Genomic DNA, 13,258 nt, shown 5'->3' with positions numbered 1-13,258 from the left:
CCAGGCCAGGAGAGAGAGAGAGAGAGAGAGAGAGAGAGGAGAGAAAGAGAGAGAGAAAAGAGAGAGAAAGGGAGAGACCATAGTTTTAATTAGAAGGTAAAAAAAATTATAGACTAGTCTTAAAACCTTAGTATGGAAAATTGAAATTTACAGTGATCCACAAATATGGCTTGTAGGTAAACATACAGAGTAGTAAAAATCTCTTACAACAGAATAAATCAGTGTTTGTTGTGGTTGTGCTTACATAATTAAAACAATGTTTACCAACAACAACCATAATATCAAATAATTGTATGCATATTAACTACTAAAACATTTTTTGGAAACAGGGATTACCTGGAGAACATGGTATTCCTGGCAAACAAGGCATTAAAGGAGAAAAGGTACATATTTCTAGATTTTCTTTGTTTTCTTTCTTTTAAGCCTAACAATGTCCACTTGAATACATTTCAGCATTCTTATTTGCATTTTCTGTTTCACTTGTAAAAAAATACATTTGTATTTCACATACATTTCTCAACTGTTTCTTGCCAAGACAATCTTGATTAAAATGCACCATTAGATATATGAAATGGTGCAAAATCATAACCTCCAGAAGGGAATCATATAAAGAAAGAAAAATATTATCAAAGCAGAAAACAGCAGGGTGTGATTTACATAATACGAGTACAAATATATACCTGCTTGGAACACAATGTGCTCCTAACTACAATTTTCATGTGTCATTGGTAGTTCATTAGTTTATGAACTTACCAAAATTAATAGTTGATAGACAGTGACAGAGTATAGTGACATGTAACTTTCTAAAAAAATATTTATTTTGAATTGTGTTTGAAAACTTCTTAAACCTTCCAGACTGGACTTGGGAAACATGAACACTGCTTAGAAACATCTAAATAGTTTCATACTTAGACTCTCATCAAGGTCATTAAATATTACTTTTGGACATGCATCCTTTAAACATGGATGATATATGAAGGACAGATTAATACTATAGGGATTGCAAATATCCAAATGATAATAGGATAGTTACATGATCCCATACTCCTTTAAGTATTGCCCTTCGGTTATTACTATATTCCATGTATTACTATATTATATGATATAGAGCACCAGTTGAATGTGTTGCTTAAAAAGGGAAGGCAAAAAATACTAACATTAAAACTGATATTTGACAATTAACACACGTTAAGGCACACTGGTAAAGAAGCAGAAGAGGGGTCTACTCTTTTATGTCACAGGAAGTTCAAATGGACATGCAAAATTACATCACTTGAGCAATTTTTGTTATGCTACTCATTTCACACAATGAGTTTAAAGCATTTTAACCTACAGTATATAGTGATCTCAATTTACAATCATCAGTTTAGTGTTATTGATACTTTTGTGTTTTGTTTTGTATATTTTAGACGTATTTGGACTATTTGTTTTTTTATGCTTCATGGTAGACCACCATTTTGTTACACATAATTTATTCTATAAAGAACTGTTAACTCAGCAAGATTATTGTTAATTTTATTATGTGACAGAAAATGGCTGGGGGGAACCTAGTTCGCAATTAAATTATTTGCATTTTCCTGACCTAAAAACAGAATTTGCAATAGGTTGATCTAGAGTGTTTTTTTTTTATTATTATTCCATAGGGGGAGTCTGGGGGCATTGACGGAATCCCTGGGCCTCCAGGTCCAAAAGGAGAGACAGGACCACCTGGAATTGGTTTACCTGGGGCACCAGTAAGATTATCTAGTCTTGATATACAATTTGTTTCCAACAATTCTTATTTCTGAGATTCATGCACTGCTTTCTTGACATGCCTGAAAGGCCATTTTCTACTTGTTGCTGACATTTCCTTTAATGTCACTATACCCATAATGCAGATGGGGACAGAAAGAGTTCCGGAACCATAATTGTTTCAGAGCTTTTCTCTATTGCTGTATTAGGCGGGCGAGTAATATTTTAATTTTGTGTTATCTAAAATGAGCACAAAACAAAACAGAACGTTTTTCCTCCTAATCCATCTCTCTTCGTATTGCTGACTGCACATTAATTATTTTTTTAAATTATTTATGACTAACCATAAATAATATAGATTATTGGTATAAATGGGGTGAGAGGTCAGAAAACATGGTTTAACAAAAGTGAGATGGATGAGTGGCATCTAGTTCATGGTGGTATCTTGTCGATAACATTTTAATTTTGGATGCAATATTCAATTTTTGCAATTTTATTAGAATTATACTTGAATTAGTTTTGGTCTGAACAAATGTGATGGTTTTTTATAATGAACAACTTTTGTACTTTCTGAGCTATCTCAAGAACATTATAATTATAATTTATTTTAGGGGCCTAGTGGTATAACTGGAACAACAGGCCCCAGAGGTCCTAAGGTAAGTCATTATTTTATTAACAGATACTTTATATAACTTTTTATAAATATATAACTGCTAAGGTGAGCTTTAAATCTTTTAGAATATTCAGGGACCTAATACATTTATAAGCATATAAGTATATTTTTTGGGGGTCATCACAATCATATTCCTGACCTTGCTAAATGTCAGACGGTAGCATGAAATTATATACAGTCCTGTGAAATGTAATGTTAATTATTATACAAAACCAAAGTGCTTCTAAGCCACATGTTTAAAGTTCTGTGTGATAGCCTCTATTGCTCTATAAATCATGGGTTTATGTGAAAAAAGAATAGAAATGTTATATATACCAACACATGTTTGGCTTGATCTCGTTGCTTCAGGATATTATCATGACTGTATGATGAAGTATGTCAAATACAGTATATTTCCTACTTTAATCTGTTTGAAATAGGCCTACCTCTGTCTCAGAGGTTTTAGAAGCATACTGGTAGGCTATCATCATTATGGGCAAAAGATAAAGTGCAGCGCTCAGTTTGTAATAATTCTATATTAATAGTGTTATGCAATACTTGAACATGTCCGTCCTTACAAAATAACACCCATCGTGCATAAAAAAAAAAAAAAAAAAAACCAGGTATACTTAGATTCAAATCACATGTGATGTCTTCTATGAGACTCTCAGCAGGTTCACATGAAAAATAAAAGAAACATATAGATAATAGTATAATATTGTTTATACAAAAGATATTAACCTTCCTATAAGATTGGTACTCACAATCTTTTGAGCAACCAAGTTTGCTCAAACTATAGGGCGTCTGTGTAGGAATATCATAGGATCCAATAGTTTCTGGAAAACAGCAGCTTGTGGTGTTCCACTCAATGTTGTTGTTCCTCAATGAGTATCAGCTCAAGATATACAGGAGGTCAAAATGAAGAGGAGGATTTGAAAGTAAAAACAGCAATTTATTAGTAGTAAAATCTAAAAAATTATATGCTTGCAACAAGCAAACAAAGTTCCATGCTTTGCCTGTGTAGTTTGTGCTACTTCCAGGTGGGCGTGTCGCCAATTTGCATAACGCGTTTCACCCAATCAGGCTTCCTCAGATGCATACCAGTCCCTCCTCTTCATTATCCTTATATGCTCTGCTGCATTAGATCTGCCAGGTGGAATCCCTTTAAGTGCAGCTGATGTTTAAATCCAATATTATTAGAATGCATTATGTATAAAAGTTTGTCCATATTTAGCACTCATATTAAAGTGTCCATAAGTCTTTTTTGTTTTTTTTTGTTTTTTTTTATGCACGATGGGTGTTATTTTGTAAGGACGGACATGTTCAAGTATTGCATAACACTATTAATATAGAATTATTACAAACTGAGCGCTGCACTTTATCTTTTGCTTGTTTTATTGTCACGTAGGGGTTAAGTGTCAAGTGCTGGCAGCTATTTATACTCACTTTATATATCAAAATATTTATTAGAAGCGCCGATATTCACTTTATTTTTGTATATCATCATTATGGAAACAATAATCATACAAAGATACATTGGCATGACAAGACATCATAATATATACTGTCATATCAGTATGAAGATAAAAAGTGACTAACGGTAGCCATTTAATAGGGAGAAAGAGGATTGCCTGGTGTTCAAGGACCACCTGGAGAGGTTGGACCTCCAGGTATTGACACAGAAGGGCCTCAGGTAAGACTATATCATATATAAATACTTCATCAACTTTACTAAATCATGATGCAATGTATAGCTCTTTATAGAAAGTGACAGTGTATGGTAGTTAACTATGGTCGTCATGTCTTAATATTCATAGGGTCCTCGTGGTCCATCTGGAGAACCAGGTATCCAGGTAAATATTAAGCCTAGTTTAACAATTTTGTCACTTCTTAATTTGTCACTTTAGATAGTCACATTGTAAAATGTTCACAATTATGTCTTAAAGTAAGGAGACCGTATTCCATTTGCCATTGTTGCATTGCTTAATCAATTAAGTATTTAAAAACTGTAATTTTGATTAGGGTCCACGTGGACTTCCAGGAGTGCCGGGTCTTCCCGGAGCAGATGTGAGTACATTATATAATGCCTAACTTAAGTTCATCATAAATAGATCATAAATCATAAATAGAAGAAAATAATAGTTTAGTATACATTAATCAATGTGTGTTGGTGTGTGTTTTTTATATTTTCTTATTTGGGAGGTTGTTTACAGTAGGGTGGGGCACCTGTGTTGTCAAACCCACTGATCCCTGCATGTTGTCACAGAACGATTAGCAGAATTCTCTCCTCCCCAGACAGACTACCAGCATTTAAGTGTAAACGTGAAGCATGTATCTTTAACAGAAGGCTTGAGTGTTCCCTTGAACTTGTGAGACTTCCCCTGGAGGAGATAAGGCAATGCTGCCCGTCAGCTAAATAGCCTCATTTTACTAAGAAAAAACCTTCTTAGTGATCCCTGAAAGTCATAGTTTTTGTATCACTACATTGGAGAAACCTAGCTGGCCTCCCGACATCCTTATGCATGACCAGCTCAGCTTCTTACAAGAGACACCTATAGTGAACTCGGGAAATGGAAACCACAACTCCATTGCAAACGACTGCCACTGCACACATATGCAAACCTTTTCTTTTAAAAAGTTTTTTCTGAATCTAAAGCTACTAACATGACAATGTATCAGAGTGTTGTGTTTATGCTTGCAGGGTATTCCAGGCAGAGATGGAAGGCCCGGACCACCAGGTCTCCCAGGTGACCCAGTATGTGTACATATGTAGATTGCTAATATACACTGGAGTGATATCATTAACAGATGCAAGTTAGACCATTTACAAAGTTAAGTCCTTTGTGAATGAGTTACATGTCTTGGGTTCAGAGTGATAATAATGTAAAAGCTTTGAGGGCACATGGTCATATTTACTTGGAGTTTTGTTGCACTAAGTGTCGCCCCACAGCGGTCTTGAGTTTATCTAACTCACCACATTTGGGTGTATATTTTTATAATGCCCACTGTCGACAGTTTATGTAGTTGGCTGAAGAAACGTTCCTTTTTCTGTTAGAATTTTGCCACACAGCAGTTACCTCCTTAACAGTTTTGATTCAAGCAGCAAATAAAAAAGTGTGTTATTTGATAAGCATATAAGCTGTGACTTTCCTGGAATCAGATTATACATTTGTTCTGTTACATAATTCTTACATTAATACATTTTTAGGATATACACAAAATGTACTGTTTCATTTAATTACCAAATAAATGTGCTAATACAGTAATAATAACATTTTGTTCATTAATATTATTTTATTGTTATCATTTTAGATCGCCCTTCCACTTTTGGGTGATATTGGAGCAATACTTAAGGTAACTATGTGTCATTAGCATACATAAAGATTGAGCAGTCATAACCATTTTGATATAGAATACTAATCTCTGCCAATTTGTATATATATATATATATATATATATATATATATATATATATATATATATATATATATACATATACATATTAAATTCACTAAGTAATATATTTTAAAAAGATATGCTTACCTAACAGTTGCCAGAGCTGACCTGGGAGCTCTGTGCATGTGCCCTCACCCAGACAGCCTTCTGTTCTATCTCAGATCCGTGCTCGCCAACCCTTCTGTAGTATGGTACAAAGGATTGTGGGAGTTTTTCTCTCTATGCCGGAATTGATGGGTGGGGGGTGTTAATCATTGAAATAGCTTTTTTTCTAAAAGATGTCCTATTAAATTGGGTAGCACAATGCACTGTTCAACGTTTATACCTATAAAAGGACACCTAGTAATTTGTCAATGACAGGTGCACTTTAACAAAAATTATAACTTTCAGCATCGCAGCTATGATGCAAATGTCATAAATGATGACAGAACAGAGAAAATGTATAGTGAGAGAAGATATGGAAATGAGATGGAGCAAAATGAGAAGTGATGTTGAGCTTGTTACCGCAGCATTGGGAAAATTAAAACAATATAAACAAATTGATTTAGTTGTAAGCGACAGCCATAGTGTTTTCAAATGCTTTTCTTAAATGTGCTTTTCTAATCAACCTTCTCTTATCTTTTTCCTGTAGAATGTATGCAGTCAATGCAACGTTGGTGGGCCTGGCAGTACAGGAATCAAAGGAGAGAAAGGTGTCACTGGAGATCCTGGTCTTGATGGTGTGAAGGTAAGGTTATCAGTAGGGCGCATGATTCTAGAAAAGTGGTCATTAATGTAATCTAGATCAGATTCAGAAATCCATCAAGTTCAATCTTATTGAAGAAGATGAAAAAAAAACCACATTGGAGTGATTCACAATTGTGCTTAAAAAAGAAAATCCTCCCTGACTCCAAAATGTTAATCTGATGGATCAACAAGCGATAATTAATTATGCCCTTATTTATCTTTATATACCTGTATATTCTTCTTTGCTAAAAAAGAATCATCCCTCTCATATTTCTCAATGTTTCTCAATACCCATCTTATACATGAAAACATCTTACTGGCCTTTGCTCCAGCTGACAGACACTGACCACCATTGCTAAATTACAATACCATTATTCCCAAACCCTTCACATTTAATGATTTCAACAATGCCTCCTCGTTTAAGATATGATTTGCAAAGATGCAATTTTGTTATCATTTTTATAGGAAGAAGAAAAATGTATTAGTTGGTGCTGGTCAATCTCAATGATTTTTTAGAGCATTTAAACATTGAGAACCACGATTCTCAGCTTTAGGTGACATATTAACACACATTTATTTTCAAATATTTGCTTGTGTGAAATATTTGGTTTGCAAGAAATACCATTTTTGGGAGAAATTTTGCTTAGTGGTTAGGTATTGTTATGACTTGGTGTTTACTGTCATAAATAAGAAAGCAGATAATGTCTTATGCAGAGTTTTTGTCTCCTGGATTTATGGCACAGCTAATGTACAGTTTGCACAGAAAAGATGTTATGAGATCCACAGTGTGTCTAGCCTAGGGAGACAAAGTTATTAAATAACTGTGTTCTGATGATCAAATGCTTTGATGCCTGATCTATCGAGAATTCAGCCTACAAAGTGAATTTGATTGAAGTTATCTCTAAAGGTCCAGACGGGCAATCTGGTGCCTGACAGTGCCTCCCCAAAGAGTTTCTCAGTGCCAACCTTATCTCCAACAGCTTCCCAATGCCAACATTGTCCCCCAACAGCTTCCCAGTGCCAACTTTGTACCAAAACACAGCTTCCTAGTGCCAACTTTTTCCCTTAACAGCTTCCAGGTGCCAACCTTGTTCCCTAACAGCTTCCCAGTGCCATCCTTGCCCCCATCCCAGTTTGCCAGCTTACCTGGCTGAGCCTTTATTGGTCCCTTCACACAACCTGTAATCTTGCTTGTTTTGTGGCTGCCACGCCAGTGCCGCTCACAAACTGTACCTCTGTCTGAAAACGAATTGAGTTTAATAATTTTCAATTTTCAGTGCCATTCGGGAGCTCTCATTCCGTGACAATAAAGTCCCATTGCGGGATTGTCCCGGGCAATCCTGGACATGTGGTCAACCTACCAAGCAGGCAATTTCACATTTTATCAACCAATGACCTTTAAGTACTAGGCCAATTTTAATCCTGATCTGCCCCTGTATATATATATATGTACTGTATGTATCCCATATCTGTTCACATAATATTACAGAAGTGTTTTGTAAGTACATTTACAGATATCAATGATACCAGTGCAAAAATGGTAAGAAATGCTTAGGAGAACAATACTTTTTGTTCCACAGTTTGAACAAGTGTGGAATGTATTATTATATTCTACCATTCATCTGGCATTTTTAAATCAGTTGCTAGGGTGAAAAAAAATCAATTAATCCTGTGACAAACTCTGCATAACAACTAAAAAATGCCAGCCGCTGAAATGTATTGAACTTTCTCAATAAGGCATATTTTATAACTGAGCAATTTTGCAATCAACTGATTCAACTCCTTTTCATTTTAATGTGTACAATGGCTGCTAGATAAATTAACAGAGCAATGCTTTTTGGGTAGGTATAAGCTATTTATTTGGGTAGGAGGGGATACATTAGGTCATGTAGTAAATCAGTTTTGATGTAATTTTCAACATCACTAAGCAATATGTATTGGAGTATTAATTGCACAAATATATTTTGATACCAACTGAGTAGTATGCATTCATTATAAATGTACCCTTTATGAATCCTAATAGAGAATGGTTCTAACATACTAATCTTATTTACACATCAGATAGCGTATCAATCATTCAAGTATATATGTGTGTATGTTTGTAGAAGAGCTAGGTAGATATGTTTAAAGATCTTGGAAGTCTGTATTTCCCAGGATTGCTCCAAAGAAAGCTGTTTAGGTCCGCATTAGCACATGCCTTTTAATGCCACCAGCCACGGAGAATGCTCTATGCCGTACTTTACAATATGAGTCAATATTAGGGTTGCCAAGATTCAAAATGAAAAAGAACTGGTCTCAACAATGCCAAATTTGTAAATTAGTAGAGCTCTACCATGCACCTACCCAGCATTTTTTATATCATGCCATCACACTTCACTCCTGCTGTAAACTGTAAACACAATGAAGTTTGGCACTGCAGAATCTGTGAGAGTGTGAGTGAATGAGGCACCGGACAATGAATTTTGTTTCCAAATTAAAAATGCTCCCCGATTTTTGTCCAAACCGAATGGGCAGGTAACATTTTTTGTTGCCAGAAAACTAATGGGCCAAAAGACGAACAGAATTTTTTGTTTCTGAACCATTTGCACGTCTGAATTGTTTTCGAGCATTTGCACATGTCTGCCAGCTATGCTGCCTTCTACTGTCAGAGGAGAGACCAAGAATAACAGAATAACACCTTCTCCCTGTGAAAAAACATCTTACTATAGAGCCAGTCAGGATATTCAACTGAAAAATTATTATTTATGATTTTATTAAGTAAAAATTTGACACCAAGTATGGAAAAACTGATGAAAGCCGATCATTGTGACCTATACTAATTCCACGTTTCATTGTGGAATTCCTGAAAATATTAATTGTAAGATAATCAAAACTGATCAGTTTATTTTTGAATGTGTGTATCTTAGGGTGACCCTGGCCCAAGAGGTCCATCAGGAATACCTGGTAAAGAAGGACCAAAGGTAAGATAATGGCTACTAACCATATGCCTAATACCTGCTTGGGCGCTATAAGAGAGCTGTCACTTCATAGACAGAAAGCTTTCACTTTTTTGTTTTCTGTTCTATTTTTTACAGTATAATAACATGAATGGGATTTTAGGTGGTTAGTGCCTTGCTTAAGGTACATTTCATACAATATGTGTTTCTGTCCTTACAAAGCTTCCATTTCTTATTCATCCGCTATGTTTATCATGCAGATCTGTATCCTAGACCTTGTGAATCATGATGTTCTGAGTCTAATATTATCCTCTTTATCTAACTCAAAGCTATGATCAGAATGTTAAAATGTCTGTTTCAAATGTTTACCATTCTCCGTAGCAAACAAGATCTAGCACTCAGTAGATTAAATAGAAAAGTGTATAAAAATACATAATTTTTGGTCCATGGATTTTATGTGTATGAATACTGTATGACAGATTCACTAGTAACTCTGCATGCTCCTAAAATGAATTGTACAGTTCATTTGAAGCAATGCAGTTAGCAGAGCTTGAAATGAAATACAAAGATTACTCTTTTGTCTGATTTTGTATTTATGCTTTTTAATAGGGTGTAAAAGGTGAACGTGGCTTTCCAGGCCTAATTGGAGAGAAAGGTGACCAGGTAAGATGCTATACAAATTTGATTTCTTTAAGTAACAAATGGCATATTATGCTGACCAAAGTGCAAAATTCTCTGTACAACATTCTAAATGAGGTACTGTATTACGCTACATTACATTAGATTGATAGAGTGGCAGCATATTCTGTAGCGGAAGGACACCACTTACCAACAACATTCAAATTGACAATACCAAAAAAGAACAATTACATTGACATAAAAAAGACATAGTGGTACAGAAGGAAGAGAGGTATCTGATCTTGCAAGCTTACAATCTGTTTTAACATACTATTTGTCATGCAAAACGAGTAATATATTCAGTTGTAACAACAATGTCATCTTTGATGAAAAGTGGGTAGTGTTTTGTAGAGTAGCATTTCTATAGGTGTTTAGGTAGCATATGGGGGTAACATAGGTTTGGGGGGTCCCTTTGTGTTTGGGTTTCCAAGGCTTCTTGGTGTACTAGAAATAACCGCAAACACCGTGATATTTCGTGATATTGTCATTCCTGGAGTAGAAAACGTTCTGATAATAAAATGCTGAATATAAGCATTTGTATTATAAATGTTCTCCAACACACAAATTTCTAAACAAATAAATATAAACTGATTTGTTCAGCATGATACCTTCTTTTGCATGTTACGGATGCATTTCTTGGGAAAATACTAAAATTGTGAATTTATTTTTAGGGTTTGCATGGTACGCCAGGGTTACCCGGATCTGCAGGACCTCCTGGACCCCCAGTAAGTTCATCTATCACAGCTTAGATTTGTAACAGAATTCAATTGAACAACTTACACAGTTCATATTACACAGTATACAGAACATGTTATTAAAGTTGAATGTGTTATGAAGATATAAGGGAGGGTAAGAAGAAATTACATGGGTAATTGCAGAGACCAAAGTACCTCAAGACTGAGGTATAACGTGGTTCAAATTGGATGATTTTTTTATTTGCAGTTCTTATACCATATATACCATACTATATACCATACCATATACAATTCTACAAAATGTTCAATAATTTAGTATGTAATTTTTCCAGCATTAAATTGAAAACAACAGTGCACCTAAATGTGAGCTGAATGACAGCTGAGTGTCCCCATTAAATGATTTGCTATTATTAATATGACTAGTAGTATGACTATACAAGACCGATGGCAGTACCATTTTTTATTTCAGGGGACTATGTCTCTTATAAAGATAGATGAGCAGTTGGGTAGACTGGATGGGCCGAATGGTTCTTATCTGCCGTCACTTTCTATGTTTCTATAGATGGAAAATCTGTCCATGCTTGAAAATGGGCAGAAGATAGGACTTTCCAACCTGGGGAAATTCTCAAGAGAAAAAACTTTATTCCCACATTTGAGTTTCCAATGACCTATAGGTAATCCTATATCACAACACATTAAATGTATCAGGGAATGACGTCTGTGGCATGATGCCCATGTTCTGCTAGTCATTGATTCTAAAGCAGTTGCTACAAGAGCTTTTCACTGCAACTTCCACAGAACTGATGTTTTAATATTTTGAACACTTGAGCTGTTAGTGTCAGGTCAACAAGCGAAGTGTGGAAATGGCAATGTGGAGGTCAATTGGTCTGATTCTCTTTGAAAAGGTAGTTCAAGATAATCCGATTTATATACCATATGTGATTAGGTTACTTCTCTGCGTGTTATATGTGTTATCTGCAAGTGCTGCATGCCTGTGCGCAGAGAATATAGGATATTTTATGTAGGACATTTACAGGGTATATGATGGCCTCCAATTCTTCATATTCTATGACTCAAGCAACAACCTCATGAGCTCTTAAGTTACACTTTATGGACAAATGTATTGGCACAACGGACCATTAGACCAACAGGGACTTTTATGGCATTGCATTCTAAATACATAGACATTAATATGTAGTTGGTCCCCCAAGAACTTCCACTCTTCTGTGAAAGTTTTCCACAAGTTTTTGTAGTGTTTATGTGGGTATTATTGCCCATTCATCCAGTAGAGTATATGTGAGGTCAGGCACTGATGTTGGATGAGAAAGTCTGGCTCACAATCTCAGTTCCAGTTCATCCCAAAGGTGTTCAAGGAGGTTGAGGATAGGGCCCTTTGCGGGCCAGTCAAGTTCTTTCACACCAAATTCATCCAACTATGTCTTTTATGGACTTTGCTTTGTGCACCAGGGCATAGTCATGCTGGAATAGAAAAGGGCCTTCCCAAAACGCTTCCCACGGAGTTGGAAGCATAGCATTGTCCTAAGTGTCTTGGTATGTCCCGTTTAGGGAAGAAAAAAATGACTGTCATGCTGTAGTCAAGTGATAAACGCCTCATTATGTGATCTCCATTGATAAGAACAAGAAACAAAGTAGGTTTTAAAATGCAGCTTTTGATAATTGTAGACCATGGAATTAGATACGCCTGAACAGCTCAGCGTGAATTTCTCATATAACTATTTATTTCAAGGGTGGATGAAAAGCAAATGCAAACCAAATGATCAATGGTTTCTGATAATTAACTTGGCACTTTACTGAACAATGTTCACGTTATGCTATTAAAGCAAATACTAATTAATTTCTTCTTTAATGTGTTTAATTCAAATGATAAGAGGGCTGTGATAAATCAGAATTTTTAATGCAATATGGCTTGCTTTGTCTTGATGTTCTTTCTATTCAAGACCTCAATTTAGTAGAGTGTCAATGGTAGGCACTAGGCAACGTTTATTCTAGGAAACAATGGAATTATCAAATGTCTTGTACAATTAAGCCAGGACAAGCAATTTAATTTACTGGTACACTTTGTCTTGGTAGGGTTTGCACGCATTCTTGGCAATCGTGGGGTAGAATTTAGTTGTGCAATATTAAAGCTGTCATAAGACACAGGATGAAGGGAGCAGATAAATGTATAATATTCTTAAATATCTTGATCACAAGGGTTGGTTGGTTGGTTGGTTGAGAAAGGTGGTTAACAAACTCACTAAGGAAAAATGTTTGTGTAGGCGATATAAAAGATGTATTTTTTCAAGCAGGCCTCATTTAGCTTTAAGCCACTGGCTGGGCAACCTCTATAATCACCAAGCTGTTGTTAAACTGAAACATGGTAC

At 35.5% G+C, this 13,258-nt stretch overlaps 1 protein-coding gene across 1 annotated transcript in view; it reads left to right on the top strand.

The window, feature by feature from the left end:
- COL19A1 (collagen type XIX alpha 1 chain) overlaps positions 1-13,258 on the top strand; it is a 193,480-nt gene that overhangs the window by 119,956 nt on the left and 60,266 nt on the right. The window contains exons 14-25 of the mRNA XM_053460355.1: positions 330-383; positions 1,644-1,733; positions 2,343-2,387; positions 3,999-4,076; positions 4,201-4,236; positions 4,406-4,450; positions 5,085-5,138; positions 5,696-5,737; positions 6,471-6,566; positions 9,472-9,525; positions 10,111-10,164; positions 10,851-10,904. Coding sequence (XP_053316330.1) covers positions 330-383; positions 1,644-1,733; positions 2,343-2,387; positions 3,999-4,076; positions 4,201-4,236; positions 4,406-4,450; positions 5,085-5,138; positions 5,696-5,737; positions 6,471-6,566; positions 9,472-9,525; positions 10,111-10,164; positions 10,851-10,904 — 702 coding nt within the window. The remainder of the gene's footprint in view (positions 1-329; positions 384-1,643; positions 1,734-2,342; positions 2,388-3,998; positions 4,077-4,200; positions 4,237-4,405; positions 4,451-5,084; positions 5,139-5,695; positions 5,738-6,470; positions 6,567-9,471; positions 9,526-10,110; positions 10,165-10,850; positions 10,905-13,258) is intronic.

The sequence above is a fragment of the Spea bombifrons genome, chromosome 3, assembly GCF_027358695.1.
Source record: "Spea bombifrons isolate aSpeBom1 chromosome 3, aSpeBom1.2.pri, whole genome shotgun sequence".
In the NCBI taxonomy this organism is placed as follows: domain Eukaryota; kingdom Metazoa; phylum Chordata; class Amphibia; order Anura; family Pelobatidae; genus Spea; species Spea bombifrons.
The sequence above is the reverse complement of the archived record's forward strand: the minus strand, read 5'-3'. Positions and strand labels throughout refer to the sequence as shown.